General features: G+C 36.1%; 2 protein-coding genes across 3 annotated transcripts; one reads left to right on the top strand and one right to left on the bottom strand.

The window, feature by feature from the left end:
- Positions 1 to 32: 32 nt before the first annotated feature.
- On the bottom strand, positions 33 to 14601 carry LOC128673897 (sodium-dependent nutrient amino acid transporter 1-like). The gene is made up of 14 exons (XM_053752053.2): positions 14580 to 14601; positions 14383 to 14502; positions 12925 to 13189; positions 12612 to 12834; positions 11953 to 11996; positions 10945 to 11092; positions 10681 to 10759; positions 10252 to 10355; positions 9732 to 9924; positions 8158 to 8334; positions 7479 to 7578; positions 1175 to 1351; positions 763 to 857; positions 33 to 512 (listed from the first exon to the last, which is right to left on the bottom strand). Exons 1-14 carry the CDS (start codon positions 14580 to 14582, stop codon positions 342 to 344), a joined length of 1899 nt encoding a protein of 632 aa, XP_053608028.1. The 5' UTR covers positions 14583 to 14601; the 3' UTR covers positions 33 to 341.
- On the top strand, positions 1401 to 5312 carry LOC128673896 (piggyBac transposable element-derived protein 4-like). 2 transcript variants are annotated; one of them, XM_053752051.2, is made up of 3 exons: positions 1401 to 1780; positions 2023 to 2433; positions 3057 to 5312. In XM_053752051.2, exons 2-3 carry the CDS (start codon positions 2023 to 2025, stop codon positions 4914 to 4916), a joined length of 2271 nt encoding a protein of 756 aa, XP_053608026.1. In that variant the 5' UTR covers positions 1401 to 1780; the 3' UTR covers positions 4917 to 5312. The 2 variants fall into 2 exon arrangements, with proteins under 2 accessions (XP_053608026.1, XP_053608027.1); XM_053752052.2 differs by having other exon boundaries at positions 1401 to 2433.
- Positions 14602 to 15118: the final 517 nt, after the last annotated feature.

Raw genomic sequence — 15118 nt, 5'->3', positions numbered from 1 at the left:
AGATGTACGAGGTAGGCAAATAAAAGAAAATACAGATTTTTGTAGTTATAATAAATAAATCTGATATAAAATAACAATTATCGAGTATTTGGTGCCCTGAGGGTTTGAAAATATATCCTGTATGTTCTTGGTCATCATTGGATCGGCAGTATACAATGAAAAATAATAAATATAACACGAACAGAGTTGTCTACTTATGCGACGTTCCACAGTGTATTATATAATGTCTAGGCGGAGCGGCGATATACATATTTCTAATTTTAGTCGTGTACTCCGATTTTCCACGAGTTTCTGGGGTCTAAAAATAAATTATTATTAAATTGAGATCGCAGCCCGTGTTATTATTTCCATCGATAGCCTCCGATCAAGGAGAGCCCGATGTGATGGAACCAGTTCTTGCGCTTCATCTCTCTGTCATATTTAGCATCCCGGCGGAAATTACGCCATTGTTCTCTCAACGTTTCGTCGCTAGGGCCATAATTTTCCGTTTTCCTGAACGCAGTTTTCACTGTCTGTAATTTGGAATGAGCATTTGTCAAATACATATAAAATTAATATGATACCGATATTGCGATTACAAATTCTTGACAAATCAGCTTAAAACAAAATATGGCATAAATGTTTATTGTTATTTCGATAGATATCTATCCTCACTTGGGTAAAGATTATACATCTTATAGTTAGGTATAGTAACTAAGGTGTAAATGTATGTTTAAGTTAATATTTTTAGTTAAGTATTTTTATAAAAGCGGAAAAGCTTACCTCTACGCAACTATTAGTTTTATATTTCACTAAAGCCACTATAATAAATATCGGAATCAATGACATTCCCACGTATTGTAATGTGTCGCCCGCAACTGAAATGAAAAGTTACAATTTAGGTACTATAGTTTATTAACCTAAGTTTAAATTATAGATATCTATGTAAACAATGAACAAAGAGATCTGTCTAATCTACTACTGTCACTAACCACTTGTGTATCCAGGTCAGGGGTCATGGGCCCATTTTAACTGTAAAATCACGGTGACAGACAGACCTTCGAAGTAACGAAGTACAGTAAATTTTGAATTTATTCATTACGAACAAAGAAACAAAACAAAAATATAAATCTTTTCTCTTTATAATATAAGCATATAATCACGGTCCTAGATTTGGTATTATTTTTATACTCACTATATGCTGAGCTCGGATACGTGTAGTCGCCGAAGACGAGCGTTTGCGTGGTGACCATCGCGTACATGAACACGAAGATCATGATGGCCGGCGTCACGATGGACCAGCAGATGCGCCAGTAGAACGAAGTCTTGATCCCTAACATGAACTCTATGTCCAAACACATATTCTCCAATCCTGAAATATATTTGAATATAAGTAGTTATTCCTACAAGACACCCGTGGTTTTTAACACTTTCCGGGGCAGAACGGCGATTTTCGTGATTTGCGAAAATCACAATATGACACAACGCCTATTTACGCTAAAATATTTTTCAATTTATTTGCTAGTACGGACATAAGCGTGAAGATTTCATAGAGTCTATATGAAGTCACATGTTTACTGTCACAACGCAAGCAATTTCAATGGTGTACTGTCACAACAGAAGATTTTTAGCTGCAAACGTGTGGCCTTACACACACATGTAAACGTTCGCATAGTAAGCGTGTCGTGCCGCCACGAAGATAGCCGACGCGCGACTATAGCGCTGTGGTCGGTCAGTAGCGCAGTGCCACAGTGGGGGGCGATCGCTTGCGGCCGCGCAGTTTCAGCACGTGGTGTTTGTGGTTAGTATTTTATTCAATTTATTATTTTCTTGCTTTTTTGGAGTAAAATAATAACATGCCAATTATTTGTGAAATGTGTTTCAGAGAATTGAGTGTATTTTACGATAAAAATGACATATTTTGTACACCCTAACCTGTAACTATAATTATTATTATGTTTTATTGTATGTTGTATATCTATTGCAATCGTGTTATGTTGCTTCTGGTCTGGCTGTCTGTTACAATAGGTATTTTACTTATAGATGGCTACTAGAAAGAAGAGGGCACGTCAAAGCGAGAAATCCAAGACCTTGTTTGGAGCAGAAGAGTCAGGTAGTAGTCATGATCCGTTCTCTGACGTTGAAGGTGAATATGACTCCGACAAAAATTTTGAACCACCCGTGGAATATTCTAGTGGCAGTGAAGAAAGTATTTTTGACACACGTCCGCAGAACATACCCCGATCTCTGTCAGGAAGTGAGGAATCCAGTCAAGAATCTGATGAAAACTCTGAGAGTGATGACGGGACAGAAAATAACTCAGCTGAAACTCAGGAAGAAGGTGAGGATGCCGACGTAAGCAGCGACCAAGAAAGAAGCTCAATTCAGGGTGTTAGGGCTAGATCGCCCGAGCGGGTTTCTGGAGAAGAAGTTACACATCAAGAAGAAAATGAGGTAAACTGCTATTTGATACTTACCTTGAAGTTGAAACTTTGAGTTCAATTTTTTTTATAACCTATTTAATTAGTACAGTCAGCGTCATAAACATCTACACACTTTAGTACCCTAACACGTTGTAATAAGGTGCTATAGTGTGTAGATGTTTATGACGCTGACTGTACATATGTTGTAAAACCCAAAATGCGACTATACCTAAGTTTAGCCGACTAAATTTAGGTGTATCCGCATTTCGGGCTTTAGCTGTAACACATATCGCACTAACAATACAATAAGTAGTGTTGTAACTCAAAATAGGTAATTTTTCAGAATCAAAAAAGACTTATAAATCACTTCCTATTATAGATACACATAAAATGAATGTTTTCTGTGTTTTTGAAATGAAATTTTTGGCATTATTACAACGACGGTTTTATTGACTTGTGGGGCATTGAATTTTACGTTTGTTTATAGTGTTATGTCAAGTTAGATGTATTTTCAGTTACAACACTATTGTATTATTAGTGCGATATTATAAAGGATACAGGTAATTGAGTGTTGAATTGAAACTGTAAAATTTATGTACAGATTTATTTGATTTATTGTCAATAGTATGTTTACATTACTTTTTGTTCATACAGGACCAAAGCAGCAGACCAGAAGATTCACACGTTTCGGAAGAGGAAATCAGCCCAAGTCAAGACGAACCGATTACCGATCGTCAATCAAGCGCCAGTCAACCACCAGTGGCCCTAGTTTCTGATGGAAGAAATCAAGACTCTGAAGATTTTCCTTTGCCGCAACCACAGGCACAAGCTGAAGTGAGAGAGCGTGAGATAGAGGTCAGTATAGTTCAAGAAGAAAATAATGCCGGAAATCAGCTTAGTGTCAGTAGAGGACACAGACATTCGGTGAATCCTGTGCGCCGAGGTACTCCTCCACCAACTGAAAGGATTTGGGAGGAAAATGTATTAGATATTCCTTCATTTGAGTTCAGATCAGCTGCGGAAGGTCCGACTTTTGAAGTAAATGAAAATACCACATGTGAAGCAGTATTTAATGAAATTTTTACACCAGAGATGTTAGAATATTTAGTTGAAAGAACAAATTCTTACGGAGAAGCCCTAACAAATACTAATCGGCCGCATACACGCCATGCGCGAAACTCTGTATTCCGACCAACAAATACAGAAGAGATGAGAAAGTTCCTAGGGCTCATATTATTAAATGGTCATATTCATGTCCCAAACCAAAGAAAACTTTTCACTTACGATGATCCGCTGTACTTCCATCCCGTATTTAATTACACAATGTCCTGTAGAAGATACGAACAACTACTGCGGTGCTTATATGCAGCTGATTTGGGTGCAGATGGAGGTGCAAAAATTGAAGGATTCATCAATACACTGACACAAAATTTTCGAAACAAATTTAACCCTGGAGTAGATTTGTCTCTTGACGAGTCACTGTTGCTATATAGAGGGCGTTTGATGTTTCGACAATATATAAAGTCAAAAAAGGCGAGATACGGAATAAAATTTTACGTTTTAACGACATCTGATGGCTATGTGTTAAATATTAAAATGTATACTGGAGCGGAAGATGCAGATTCAACTGTGAGAAAAACAGATAAATTGGTCCTTCGTTTGATGCGTCCGTATGTGCTAAGAGGGCATAATCTCTATATGGACAACTTCTACAACTCTGTAACGCTTTCAGAGAAGTTAATAGATTTACAAACTCATTCTAATGGAACCCTGCGAAAGTCTAGGAAAGACAACCCAAAAGACGTCACAGGAAAGAAACTAAATAAAGGACAACATGTCTGGGCTAGAAAAGGAAGAGTTTACGTAAGTGCATGGAAAGATAAAAGAGAAGTCTGTATGATTACAACTTTGGACCACCCAGAACTTATTGAAGTGACAAACAGATTTGGTAAAAAGAAAACCAAACCCATAGAAGTTCATAGATACAACCAAAAAATGGCGGGCATAGATCGAGCTGACCAAATGGTCAGTTATTATTCGTCACCAAGAAAGACCATTCGGTGGTATAAAAAGGTTCTTTTCCACCTTTTGGACACGGCTGTTTGGAATTCTTTTTACATTTTCAAAAACTATGTGAAGAAAAACACAAAGTACGAGTTCATAAAATACAGAGAAGAACTGATCCGAAAACTGATTGGATTGAATGAAGAAAAAGGAGTCGATTTAGTACAAAAGTCTCATAAACACAATAGCCGACGATTTGTGGTTCAACCTGATCCAGTGCCCCAAACACAACCTGAAGAAGCATCTGCTTCCCCATCGACTTCCAATCACGGACATTGGCCTACACGCATGATGCCTTCTTCAGCATCAAAGAAGAAGTTTGCATTTTTGTCATGCAAGCAATGCTCAAAGAGTAAAATACGACGAGACACGAGCTATTACTGTAAAGGATGTGACAAATCTCCTGCATTGTGTCCATCGTGCTTCGAAGACTGGCACAAAGATCTCTAATATAATAGAAATGATACTTATATTTTGTTATATCTGAACTTGATACTGACGTTTTTAAGTTTTTTTTATTGTTATGTTTGCTGTGAAGAAGTCACATTTTTGTTTTCTTAAAAATAAATAGATACTGTAGGTAAATAGGTATAATAACAGGGTAAATTACTTTTATTTTATTGTGAGGAAGAACAAATTTTAAGTTTTTGTTAAGTTTCGTTTTATTTTTTTGTACACCCAGTATCATAAAGATTGATAAAACTGTGATTTGATGGAAAAATATGTTCCTACTTAGACTATAAGATTTAACTGATTAAAAAGACTTGGAATATAAAGACTGTATCTAAAGTTTGTCAATTATAGTTATTAAGTTGTAAACAAATTATAGTATGTGATTTAATTAAAGTGACTCTATTTTTTTCCTACAAAAAACACTTCGTACACAGGTATTGTGCAAACAATCATCAAAGGATTTGTAGTAAGTAAATATGCAACTTTACGTTTAATTATATACCAAAAACGTCTAAATCCGTGACGTAACAAGGCGTTGTGTCATATTAACGCAGTACATCTCTATTATTACCGGTCAGCACGTCTATTTGCGCTGACATACCAAGACGTTGTGTCATTTCTTAACTGTTCTTTTGATCAATTTTGGATACATCTCGACACAACGTCTGTTTACGTGTCACGTACTAAGACGTACTGTCAAATCCACAATATGAGCAGCAATGCTATACGACAGTACGCCTATTTACGGTCACGTACCCAGGCGTTGTGTCAGAATTTTACAGCATGCATGTAAAACCACATGACAGTACGCCTATTTACGTGTCACGTACCCAGGCGTTGTGTCAGAATTTTACAGCATGCATGTAAAACCACATGACAGTACGCCTATTTACGGTCACGTACCCAGGCGTTGTGTCAGAATTTTACAGCATGCATGTAAAACCACATGACAGTACGCCTATTTACGGTGACGTACCCAGGCGTTGTGTCAGAATTTTACAGCATGCATGTAAAACCACATGACAGTACGCCTATTTACGTGTCACGTACCTAGGCGTAGTGTCACATTAAGGTAGAGTCTGATGTAGTTATAATGGCAGTACGCCTACGTACAGAGACGTACTGCCATGTCAGCAGTTATAGTATCTTTAAATATGTGACACTACATTTATAGACGTGGTTTGAATTTGTATGAAAAAAAATAGTGCCACATTTGGTACTTGATCTAGTGAATAGTGTCCTTGAAAGTGTTAAAACAGCGTTGGCTTATGGGGGCACTTGGAAATACATCCTGTCATTCGGTCATCTAATGACATCGATGTATATCATCGGTGATGGCTTTTTCTCCTCAGCGGTAATATGTATTGATTACCAAGTACCAAGTCTTTATGGATCAGGAGGTTTTGGAAGCTAAACGTCCTTGGGTGCACATCGACTACAATATATAATACTCTGAAAGCAAAACGTCCTCAATATAAAACGACTGGTAGTTTTCAAAGCAAAAGGTCATTATTGCTAAATGTTCTCATTGTAAAGCGTCATGACAGCTAGAAGACTTCATTTTCTGTTAATTTCCAATGTAAAACATCTGCAATTGAACCAGACATTTTTAAAAACTAAAAAACTATAATTTTCTTTTCAGAATACGTCAATATATAATGCCCTAGAGAACAAAACGTTTATAATAAGGGTATGAAAGTATGAAAAATATTCGATAAATGAAATAAATACAGATATACTTTTCTATTTATTCACCTAAGTATTGTTTCAATTTAATAACCTAAGTACTATTTAAATTTAAAGATATAAAACTACACTTGTACATCTTAAGTTGAAGTCCACTTAGCTTCAAGAACCTTCAATTCCGAAAAGGATTTCACAAACTTTGCAGTTGTAAGGTCGTTTGGTCGTTTGAAACATATGACAATAACAATCATAGATTAATATTCTAAAGAGGTTTTATCTACACTAATGCTATAAATTCTCTTTAATAGGAAATATGCACTAAGTATTTTCTGAAATGAGGACAATTTATTTCTTGGTTTTATTTCCGTAATGGTTAAAAAGATTCAAAGACATTATGTCTAGAGGACTAATTATTGGCAAGGCCAATTCGAACTCATTTCAAATTGAGGACGTTTTGCTCTCAGAGCAATATATATTGCAGTTGATGTGCACCCAAGGACGTTTAGCTTCCAAAACCTCCTGATCCGTAAAGTACCAAGTATTCCATAGCATGACGATGACATTGATTTGTACACCACTACAATGGATGGTTTGCTTTGTTTGTTGACTGGTGCCACATTCTGCGTTTGTCTTTGCAGATTCCCGATCCAGATGTATGTTTGTTTGTAACGCGATAACTTTCGAATCGTTGGTCCGATTTTGATGAAATTTAAAAGGTATGTAGGATCTGCCGATAGAATTTTTAAGTTCGTGGGGCAACAAAAAAGGTTAAGTCGTTTTTGAATATTCACAATTTTGTAAAAATGATTGTGTTCGCGAGGTCAAATTTCGCGGCGAACAACTAGTTAGATAAAATTCTAATTGTACACAAACCATAAATCCAGAAAACGGCAATGGTTTCTGCAATAGCGGCGAATAATCTCATGAAGGTTCCGCCGTAGTGGTCAACCAACTCCAAGATGTATTGACCGCCCTGAAATCATTTTAAATTGTTAAATAAAGTAAGTATTCAGTAATAAAATAAGTACAGTAATTATAAAAACTGCGTAGGTACTATTATTTGCTGGCGGCCACTAACGACTCGAATTCGACGTGCGTACATGCTGGCTGTTCCTTGCATTGTTGATTCAAAGCTCACATAAGCAGCCAGCAATGTATGTTGAGTCGCGTCTGACTTCGCCGAAAGTGTACATAGCTACACAGCTACACAGAGCTATAAGTATATTGGCTATACGTATTACCTACCAGACGAAATAGATCTTGCGGATATCATATCAATCAAGTATAAACAGGTACTTAAGTGTCTTAAAAGAAAAGTGAAAAAGATTTTTTATGACAAGGAGAGATAATCTTGTCGCATCATCACTAAACTTACACAAATTTATCATAAATAAAATATATATTACAATATAATCTAGCAGTCTTAGGTTAATTTTATATTCAATTCTATTTACGATAATTTTATTTTATGTTGGTTGAATATATAGCGTTGAAAATATAGCGCTAATAACTATTATAAAATAGGTATTGATAAAATGAACGAAGAACTCACCGGAGTAACATAAACCAATCCGATGAGGAAGCCAGCTGCGCAGGCCATGCAGGACATGTAGATGGTGCGGACGTTGGGGAAGGCGTCCAGCAGGATGGTGTTGACTGTGGACAACAACGCCACGCCCGAGCCCACGCCGAGCACAGCCATCATTAGAAAGAACAACACTGAGAACAACTGAAACGGACGTTATAGGTTAGTCGGGTTAGCACTCTCAGCACATGAACAAAAAAGAAAAACGTTCAGGTTGACCTTTTTCGTGAACAAGCCAGCCTATCCTACTAATATAAATAACTAGCTTTTGCCCGCGGCTTCGCACGCGTGAATTTTAGTTCTTAAAAGGAATTGAAGTAAAATTTCAGTTATTCTTTTATAGCGTATTCTAAGACTGGTCAAATTTATTTATTACTTTGATTCAAATTCATATTTTTGTCATGTTTATTTCAATTCCCCGTTTCCCGCTACGATTTCTGCTACGTGTCTCGTTCCGAAACTTGTCCTGCAATGTCTTCTCCCGCCGCAACGTGCCTCATCCCATTTCCCGCTACGTGTCCCACTCCCGCTTCCCGTAACGTGTGCCAAACATTTCATGGACGTCTCTTCAAAAATAATATATAAAAACCCCTGGAGATGCAATTTTCAAAAAAATTTTATATTTTACTAACTATAATTATATATAGATTACCAACTACAAATTAAAAAAAAATGTGTCGCACTTCAAAAATGACGAAGTTTCATAAAAACTTGCAACATACTATATATATATATATATATATATATATATATATATATATATATATATATATAGAATATATAGAAGCCCCGCGGGTCTATTATATATGTCTGTGGAACAATCGTGTCGACAACGTCAAAATCTATTACAGTATTACAGTGAAACTTGAATGAAACTTGAAGCGGTGGTGGTTAAGACGCCCGCCTATAAACCGAAACGTTCCAGGTTCGAATCCTACTCGTGCCATATGAGTTTGTATATCAATGTGACTCATGTGTTTCATCGACCACCACTTGCTTCCGGTGAAGGAAAATATCGTGAGGAAACCTGCACTCTGATTGATTATCAACTTGTATTTGAAATAGAGAAGGTAACGGCAAACCACTCCATTAATATTGCCAAGAAAGTCGTTATGTGTGTTTCATTCCACGTAATCACCACGATCCTCAGCCATGAGGTATACGACTATGAAAAAACTTGGATAAGTGGAATCCCAAGGGGCCAGTTATTTTATTCCATAATAACGGCCCGTCCTGACTTCGCTCGGGTAAAAACACGATAAATTATATTTACACCTAAACTTCCTCAGGAATCTAAGTCATAGTGTGATTCCGCATGGTGAAAGTAGTTTTTGTGTTTATCGTGAACAGGCCCACAGACAGACACGGCAGAGAACTTTGTTTTATAATATGTAAGGATGCGGATAAATAAGTGTAAAGAAGGAATAGATATAGCAAATGACCTGAGGGCTATCACGAGTGGATGAGGAGAATGGCTACCGCGAGTGGAGCTGCGAGCAACAGCATCTTAAGTATAAATCAATCCTGTCAATTGTAGGTACCTGGGGAAGGAATGGCGATTGGGCGATAGCGTCAGGGTATGAGATGAAAGCGAGACTGGAGCCTCCGGAGCCGATGACGTCTTCAATGTCATCGACATTCAGCTGGTGCGCCAGGTTGCCCATGATGCCGAAGATTGTGATCCCGGATATTAGGCTAGTGAACGTGTCCAGAGTTGTCACAATCATTGAATCTCTGAAAAATATTGCTTTCTTAATTTCACAGGAAAAAAATTACGAGGTTATGAAGAATTAAGAGTGGCATTAAGTGATAAATTTTAAGTCGTTCTTAAAAATAAAATAATTACGAACTTGGCATCTATAAAAGTGATCTAGTCGTATTAAATAGAGATAAACGACATTGTGAGAAAGGTCGTGAAATATTTGCCGATGAAGCCAGTTGACAAAACAATCAGGGTTGTCTCAAATGAACGTGATACTGAATCGAATAAAATCTGTAGACATATAGCGAAAGTCACCTTAACTGAAACGAGCAGTTACTCATAAAAAAATAATGACTTACCTGTAAACGTTTTGGCGAAATCCGTTGTAGGACGAGAACATGACGAGTGCACCAGAACACACGGACAGTGAGAAAAACACTTGGGTGACAGCTGCATACCACACCTGCAAGAAGCATTTATATAAGTATGTATTATGTTATTGCATAGTACGTGCTGCATACTCAGTATATCTTTGCAATATTTATAAGTAGTTACGTATTACCTACCAGACGAAATAGATCTTGCGGATATCATATCAATCAATATCGACACGATAATGGACATGCATGTACTTTGTTAATTGACTTATGCATGGCTAATTAGTTTTTACCGTGTCCGATTTTATCATCAAAATCCAATTGATTGAGATAAATGAGGTTACGTTGATAACATGCAAAATTTACGGTAGACACTTTCCGTAACGCCTATTGTTAAAAATGCTGACTTACTTTTATTTCCAATATTTTTTCCCACTCAGGTGTCAAGAAGAACAAAATTCCCTTACTGGCGCCTTCCAACGTCACGGCTCTGTAAAGGTAGTTAGGAAGACATTTCAAAATACGGTCAAATCTTTGCAGTTAATTTATTTATCTTTCATTTCCTTTGGTTCCTTAAGCTTAGAATTTTTACATTTAACTAAAGTAGTATTTACTTAAGAATCTCCAGAAGTGTATTTATATCATAGAATCAGTTAAAGTTATTTTTGTACAAACCTGATCAATAAGATAATAAGCACAACATAAGGGAACAGCGCCAGGAAATAGGCAGCCTTTCCGGAGCTCTTGACTCCCCGGGCGACGATGAAGAAAATGATCAGCCACGATCCTAACAGGCACAGAGTTAAGTCCCAAATTGGTGCTCCTAGGAACAAAATATAAAATCTATATTAAATTCTTTCGTAACTGCCTGATAGACATTTCACAAAACTGGGCGCAGAAAGCTCTGGTATGTAGGTTCCGAGAGAAGTGTAGTGTAAAAAATTTGAGTGGACATTAATGGGTATATGTATATTCTGACTTTTCATTATTTGTATGAGAGCTATAAATATTTTTTTTCGTTAGTATTGAACTTTTCCCAATTCGTAAAAATCATTTAATGTTTTTTGATAAAGAAATAAGAATACGTATAAAATACAGTGTTTACCTAATTCAAATAGTGAGAAATTACCACATATATATTTTGATTGTGTTGTTTATTATTTTACTCGCAAGAAGCATGATTGTGCAATTAACACTTAAATTGAAAGGTCATGCATACTTATGATCCATATTATACATGAATACCACAGATATTGAATATTAGTAACTGATGACAGGACAGAAACTGTGATAAATGTATAAAGACAATGACAAAGACATAATATCTAATAACCATGGAAGAACTTATTAAATCCATGCTAATAACATCCAAAAATATGCTGCGATACATCCTTTCATATTACAAAACAAAGTTATCTGTTGCGTCTGTCTGTCTACATTTAATGTACAGATTATCGTGTTTAATTTATTATTGAAAATAAACACAGAAACATTAAAATATATGCTTAAAATGAATTTTAAGCATATATTTTACCATTTTAAGCATATATTTCAATGAATGTATAATATGCACGGATTTTGATTTTGATTCCTGAAGAAGGTTTAAGTGTATATTTTATTATTTTTTAGCCGAGCGAAGCCGGGACGGGCCGCTAGTTAAAATATAATTATGTATCTAATTACCAATGCCATCGTGTATGCCGTTAGACTGGCGAAGCACCGTTTTCCTGTGAACAAAATTTTCCATTTTGTATTTCAGACATTGATTTTGCACAGAATGAGATAGGATTTCGAATCTAACAACACGGTGACGTACGGTGTGGCCCCGCCCTATAATAGTACCATTCCATATCCTCCCATATCGTCGTACGAGGAGACTAAGAGTCATATAAGGAACTGCAAACCATTGAAATCGCTTATACTAACCGTTTGTGTAGCATTCGATTCTGACGTAGTACGTGCTACGCCACACATTGCGTAGCTTAATGCTACGCCAGAAACTTCGTCACTTGTGCCACGCCACATTGCATAGTGAGTGTTTAATAACATTGTGTAAATATATTTTTGTTATGTGTTATTTGTGTTTATTTATATTTTACATTGTTGTATTGGGAACCGGGTGGTTCCCAGGTTTATGTAATTTTTGTCGACGTAACTTGTCAGTGTTTAGATAACACGGCTTCCTGCTCCTACCTCTTACCAATATAATCTAAGGTACATATCTCTGGCAGGCATGGAGGCCTATATTTCATTTATTTCTACGAGTAATATATTGTATTATATTACAAACTTACTTCTGAAAACAATAATCATATCATTTACTATAATAAAAAAATACTAACGTGAAATATAATTCAGCGCTGCTTACGGCAGTGACATTGCTATCGGGGTCAACGCCCTGACCCGAATCTACGCAGTTGTACTTCGTGATCCATTCCTCCTCGCACACGGACCACGGGAGGGTGGCCGTGAAGCTCATGGCGAAATAGTACAGGCAAAGGGCGATGATGGACACATAATATGACAGAATATAAATTGCACCAAGTGCTTGCGCGTAACCTGTACCTGGAATTACATTAAAACCCAGATTAAAATTAGAAACTTATAGAACTCAATTTGAAATTAAATTATATTTATTATAAGCTAAGGTCATACCTTTCATAGCTGGTGACAATTTCCAAATTTTAACGCAGTTACTGCTACTGAATTGTCCCAAAACTGTTTCGAGGTAATACATGGGCTTGCCTATGACTAGAAGGACAATGATATAGGGAATAAGGAAAGCTCCTCCGCCATTTTGGAAGGCGACGAAGGGGAAGCGCCACACGTTCCCAAGACCAACTGAAGTGGCGATACATGACATGAGGAACTCTATTTGGTTGTCCCATTTTGGCCGCTCTGGTCGTCTGTCTTTGCCACTCTAAAACATGAAAAAGTTATAATTTAGAAAAGGCAATATACGTATACGTATTGACATATTGTCGTTTACTTTGGTTGATTCAAGAGCTTCGGCAAAAGAGTCGAATGGCGGTTTTTTGTATGGAAAAATTTCAACGTGCAAATATTTTTTTCCTTTTTTTAAACGCATATTCAATCTCTTTGGTCAATCCTTATTATCCTTATTATATCTAAGATATGAATTGAACAACCAAGCTGGTTTTCATAAGCCAGGAGCTGGTCCAAACATTTTCTGTTCTAAATAACTTAAATTATCTGCTCCAGCTATTGTGGTCGCATAAATTGTGACAGGACGCTCTAACGATATCACTCGCGGATTGTGCTATTTTTTTGTTCTGTTCCATTGATCTATGTCATTGTCCGGCCCTTGATATGTTATTTTCACGATTATGATGTAAATTTATTTAATTGTTTGTTTATTTATAAAATTACCTATAACTATATATGTATATGGTTTGATTTAAGAAACGCTATATTTATTTAACATCCATTGAGCGAAATCTATCGTATTTTGTTTATTATTTATTTACTTTTCAAGTTTGGAAAATTTCATTGATGTTGTTAAAGTTATCTATTTAGGACTAAAGTACTCATAATTTAGATAATATATTTATTTACCGATACGACTATTTATCTGTATATTATCGTATTTTTATTAAAATTTAATAGTTAATCTATGTAAATGCCACCAGCCGACAGAAGTGCTGGCTTGATGTCGTCAAAGATGATAAGCTTTTATGGTAGCTGTTATAAGCTGCTATGGTTGTGTAGATGATAAAGATGTTACGCTTATGCGAAAAAGTAGGAAAGCGGACCCTAGGCTACGATGCTCTATTGTTAATGCAGAAACCGAAAAACGCTCAGTAGAGAGAAAGAGAGAGAAAGATCGCTAATCTTTTTTAAATAATTAAGTTTTGGTTAAAATAGGTAAATACGTATATTTTTTAAATGTTCATTTTCTCTCCGAGTTTTACAAGCACAAAAAGCACACAAAAATATTTAGAATTCAGTCCCAGCAATTCCAACCAGTAAGTATGTAAATTTTGTATAGTCAATCAACTAAATCTACTACTAGTATAAGTTTGACAACATCGTAATGTCCATTTTTAAAGAAGTTTAAAAAAAGAGTTATATTAAAAGTCGTCGTTGTTTCACCTTAACTTTGCTCGGCGGCTGCTCCGTTTTAGCTGGAAGCGGCGGCGGGGGTGGACCCTTTTCTGGAGAGGAGTCAAAGGCCAGGTTTGTACCATTTTCAACATTCACTGTGTTCCCGTCCTAAACACACAAGAAATCGTTATTTTAAATTTGTGTCATTATCAAACAGTATGTTTTTAATATACATGAAGTATTACCATGTAAATTTTTATTTTTTGAGGTACAGGAATAATAAATACCGAGATACGATACTTTATGCTGAACATGAAAGAGTAAGAACTTATAAAATTCTATTGACCGTATTTATTGTTGGATATAAATTATATCTCAAGATAAATTGGACCGATAAAATGTAGTTATCTTGTATTTAATAAACGCGAGGGATATTGGTAGGTACGGCCATGGACCTGCGAAAAGTTCCGACTTCTAAAAAAAAAATATCCTTATACATTTTTTCTAGAAGTTGGAACTTTTGCTGGCGTGCTGGCATTAAAGAATAGTGGCTCATCGCCAGAATTTTTTTTAACGTTTGATAATACATTTACGAGTAATTTATATTCCTGTCCACGGAGAAAGTAGTTGTTTGCCGCGAACTTAAACCTCACGAACACAATATTTTTTTTCAAAATTGTGAATATTTCAAAAACGACTGAACTGATTTTGATGCCCCACGAACTTAAAAATTCTATTGACATATCTACATATATTTTCAATTTCATCAAAATGGGACCAACGA

This window comes from Plodia interpunctella, chromosome 11 (genome assembly GCF_027563975.2).
Source record: "Plodia interpunctella isolate USDA-ARS_2022_Savannah chromosome 11, ilPloInte3.2, whole genome shotgun sequence".
NCBI lineage: Eukaryota > Metazoa > Arthropoda > Insecta > Lepidoptera > Pyralidae > Plodia > Plodia interpunctella.
The sequence above is the reverse complement of the archived record's forward strand: the minus strand, read 5'-3'. Positions and strand labels throughout refer to the sequence as shown.

Excerpts from the sequence above, each read along its gene's own strand:
- LOC128673896 (XM_053752051.2), top strand. The coding sequence starts at position 2,023 with ATGGCTACTAGAAAGAAGAGGGCACGTCAAAGCGAGAAATCCAAGACC. Across the intron at positions 2,434-3,056 it reads CACATCAAGAAGAAAATGAG|GACCAAAGCAGCAGACCAGA; the intron begins GTAAACTGCTAT and ends TTGTTCATACAG.
- LOC128673897 (XM_053752053.2), bottom strand. Across the intron at positions 9,925-10,251 it reads TTTCGCCAAAACGTTTACAG|AGATTCAATGATTGTGACAA; the intron begins GTAAGTCATTAT and ends AATATTTTTCAG. Across the intron at positions 513-762 it reads AAACTAATAGTTGCGTAGAG|ACAGTGAAAACTGCGTTCAG; the intron begins GTAAGCTTTTCC and ends TCCAAATTACAG.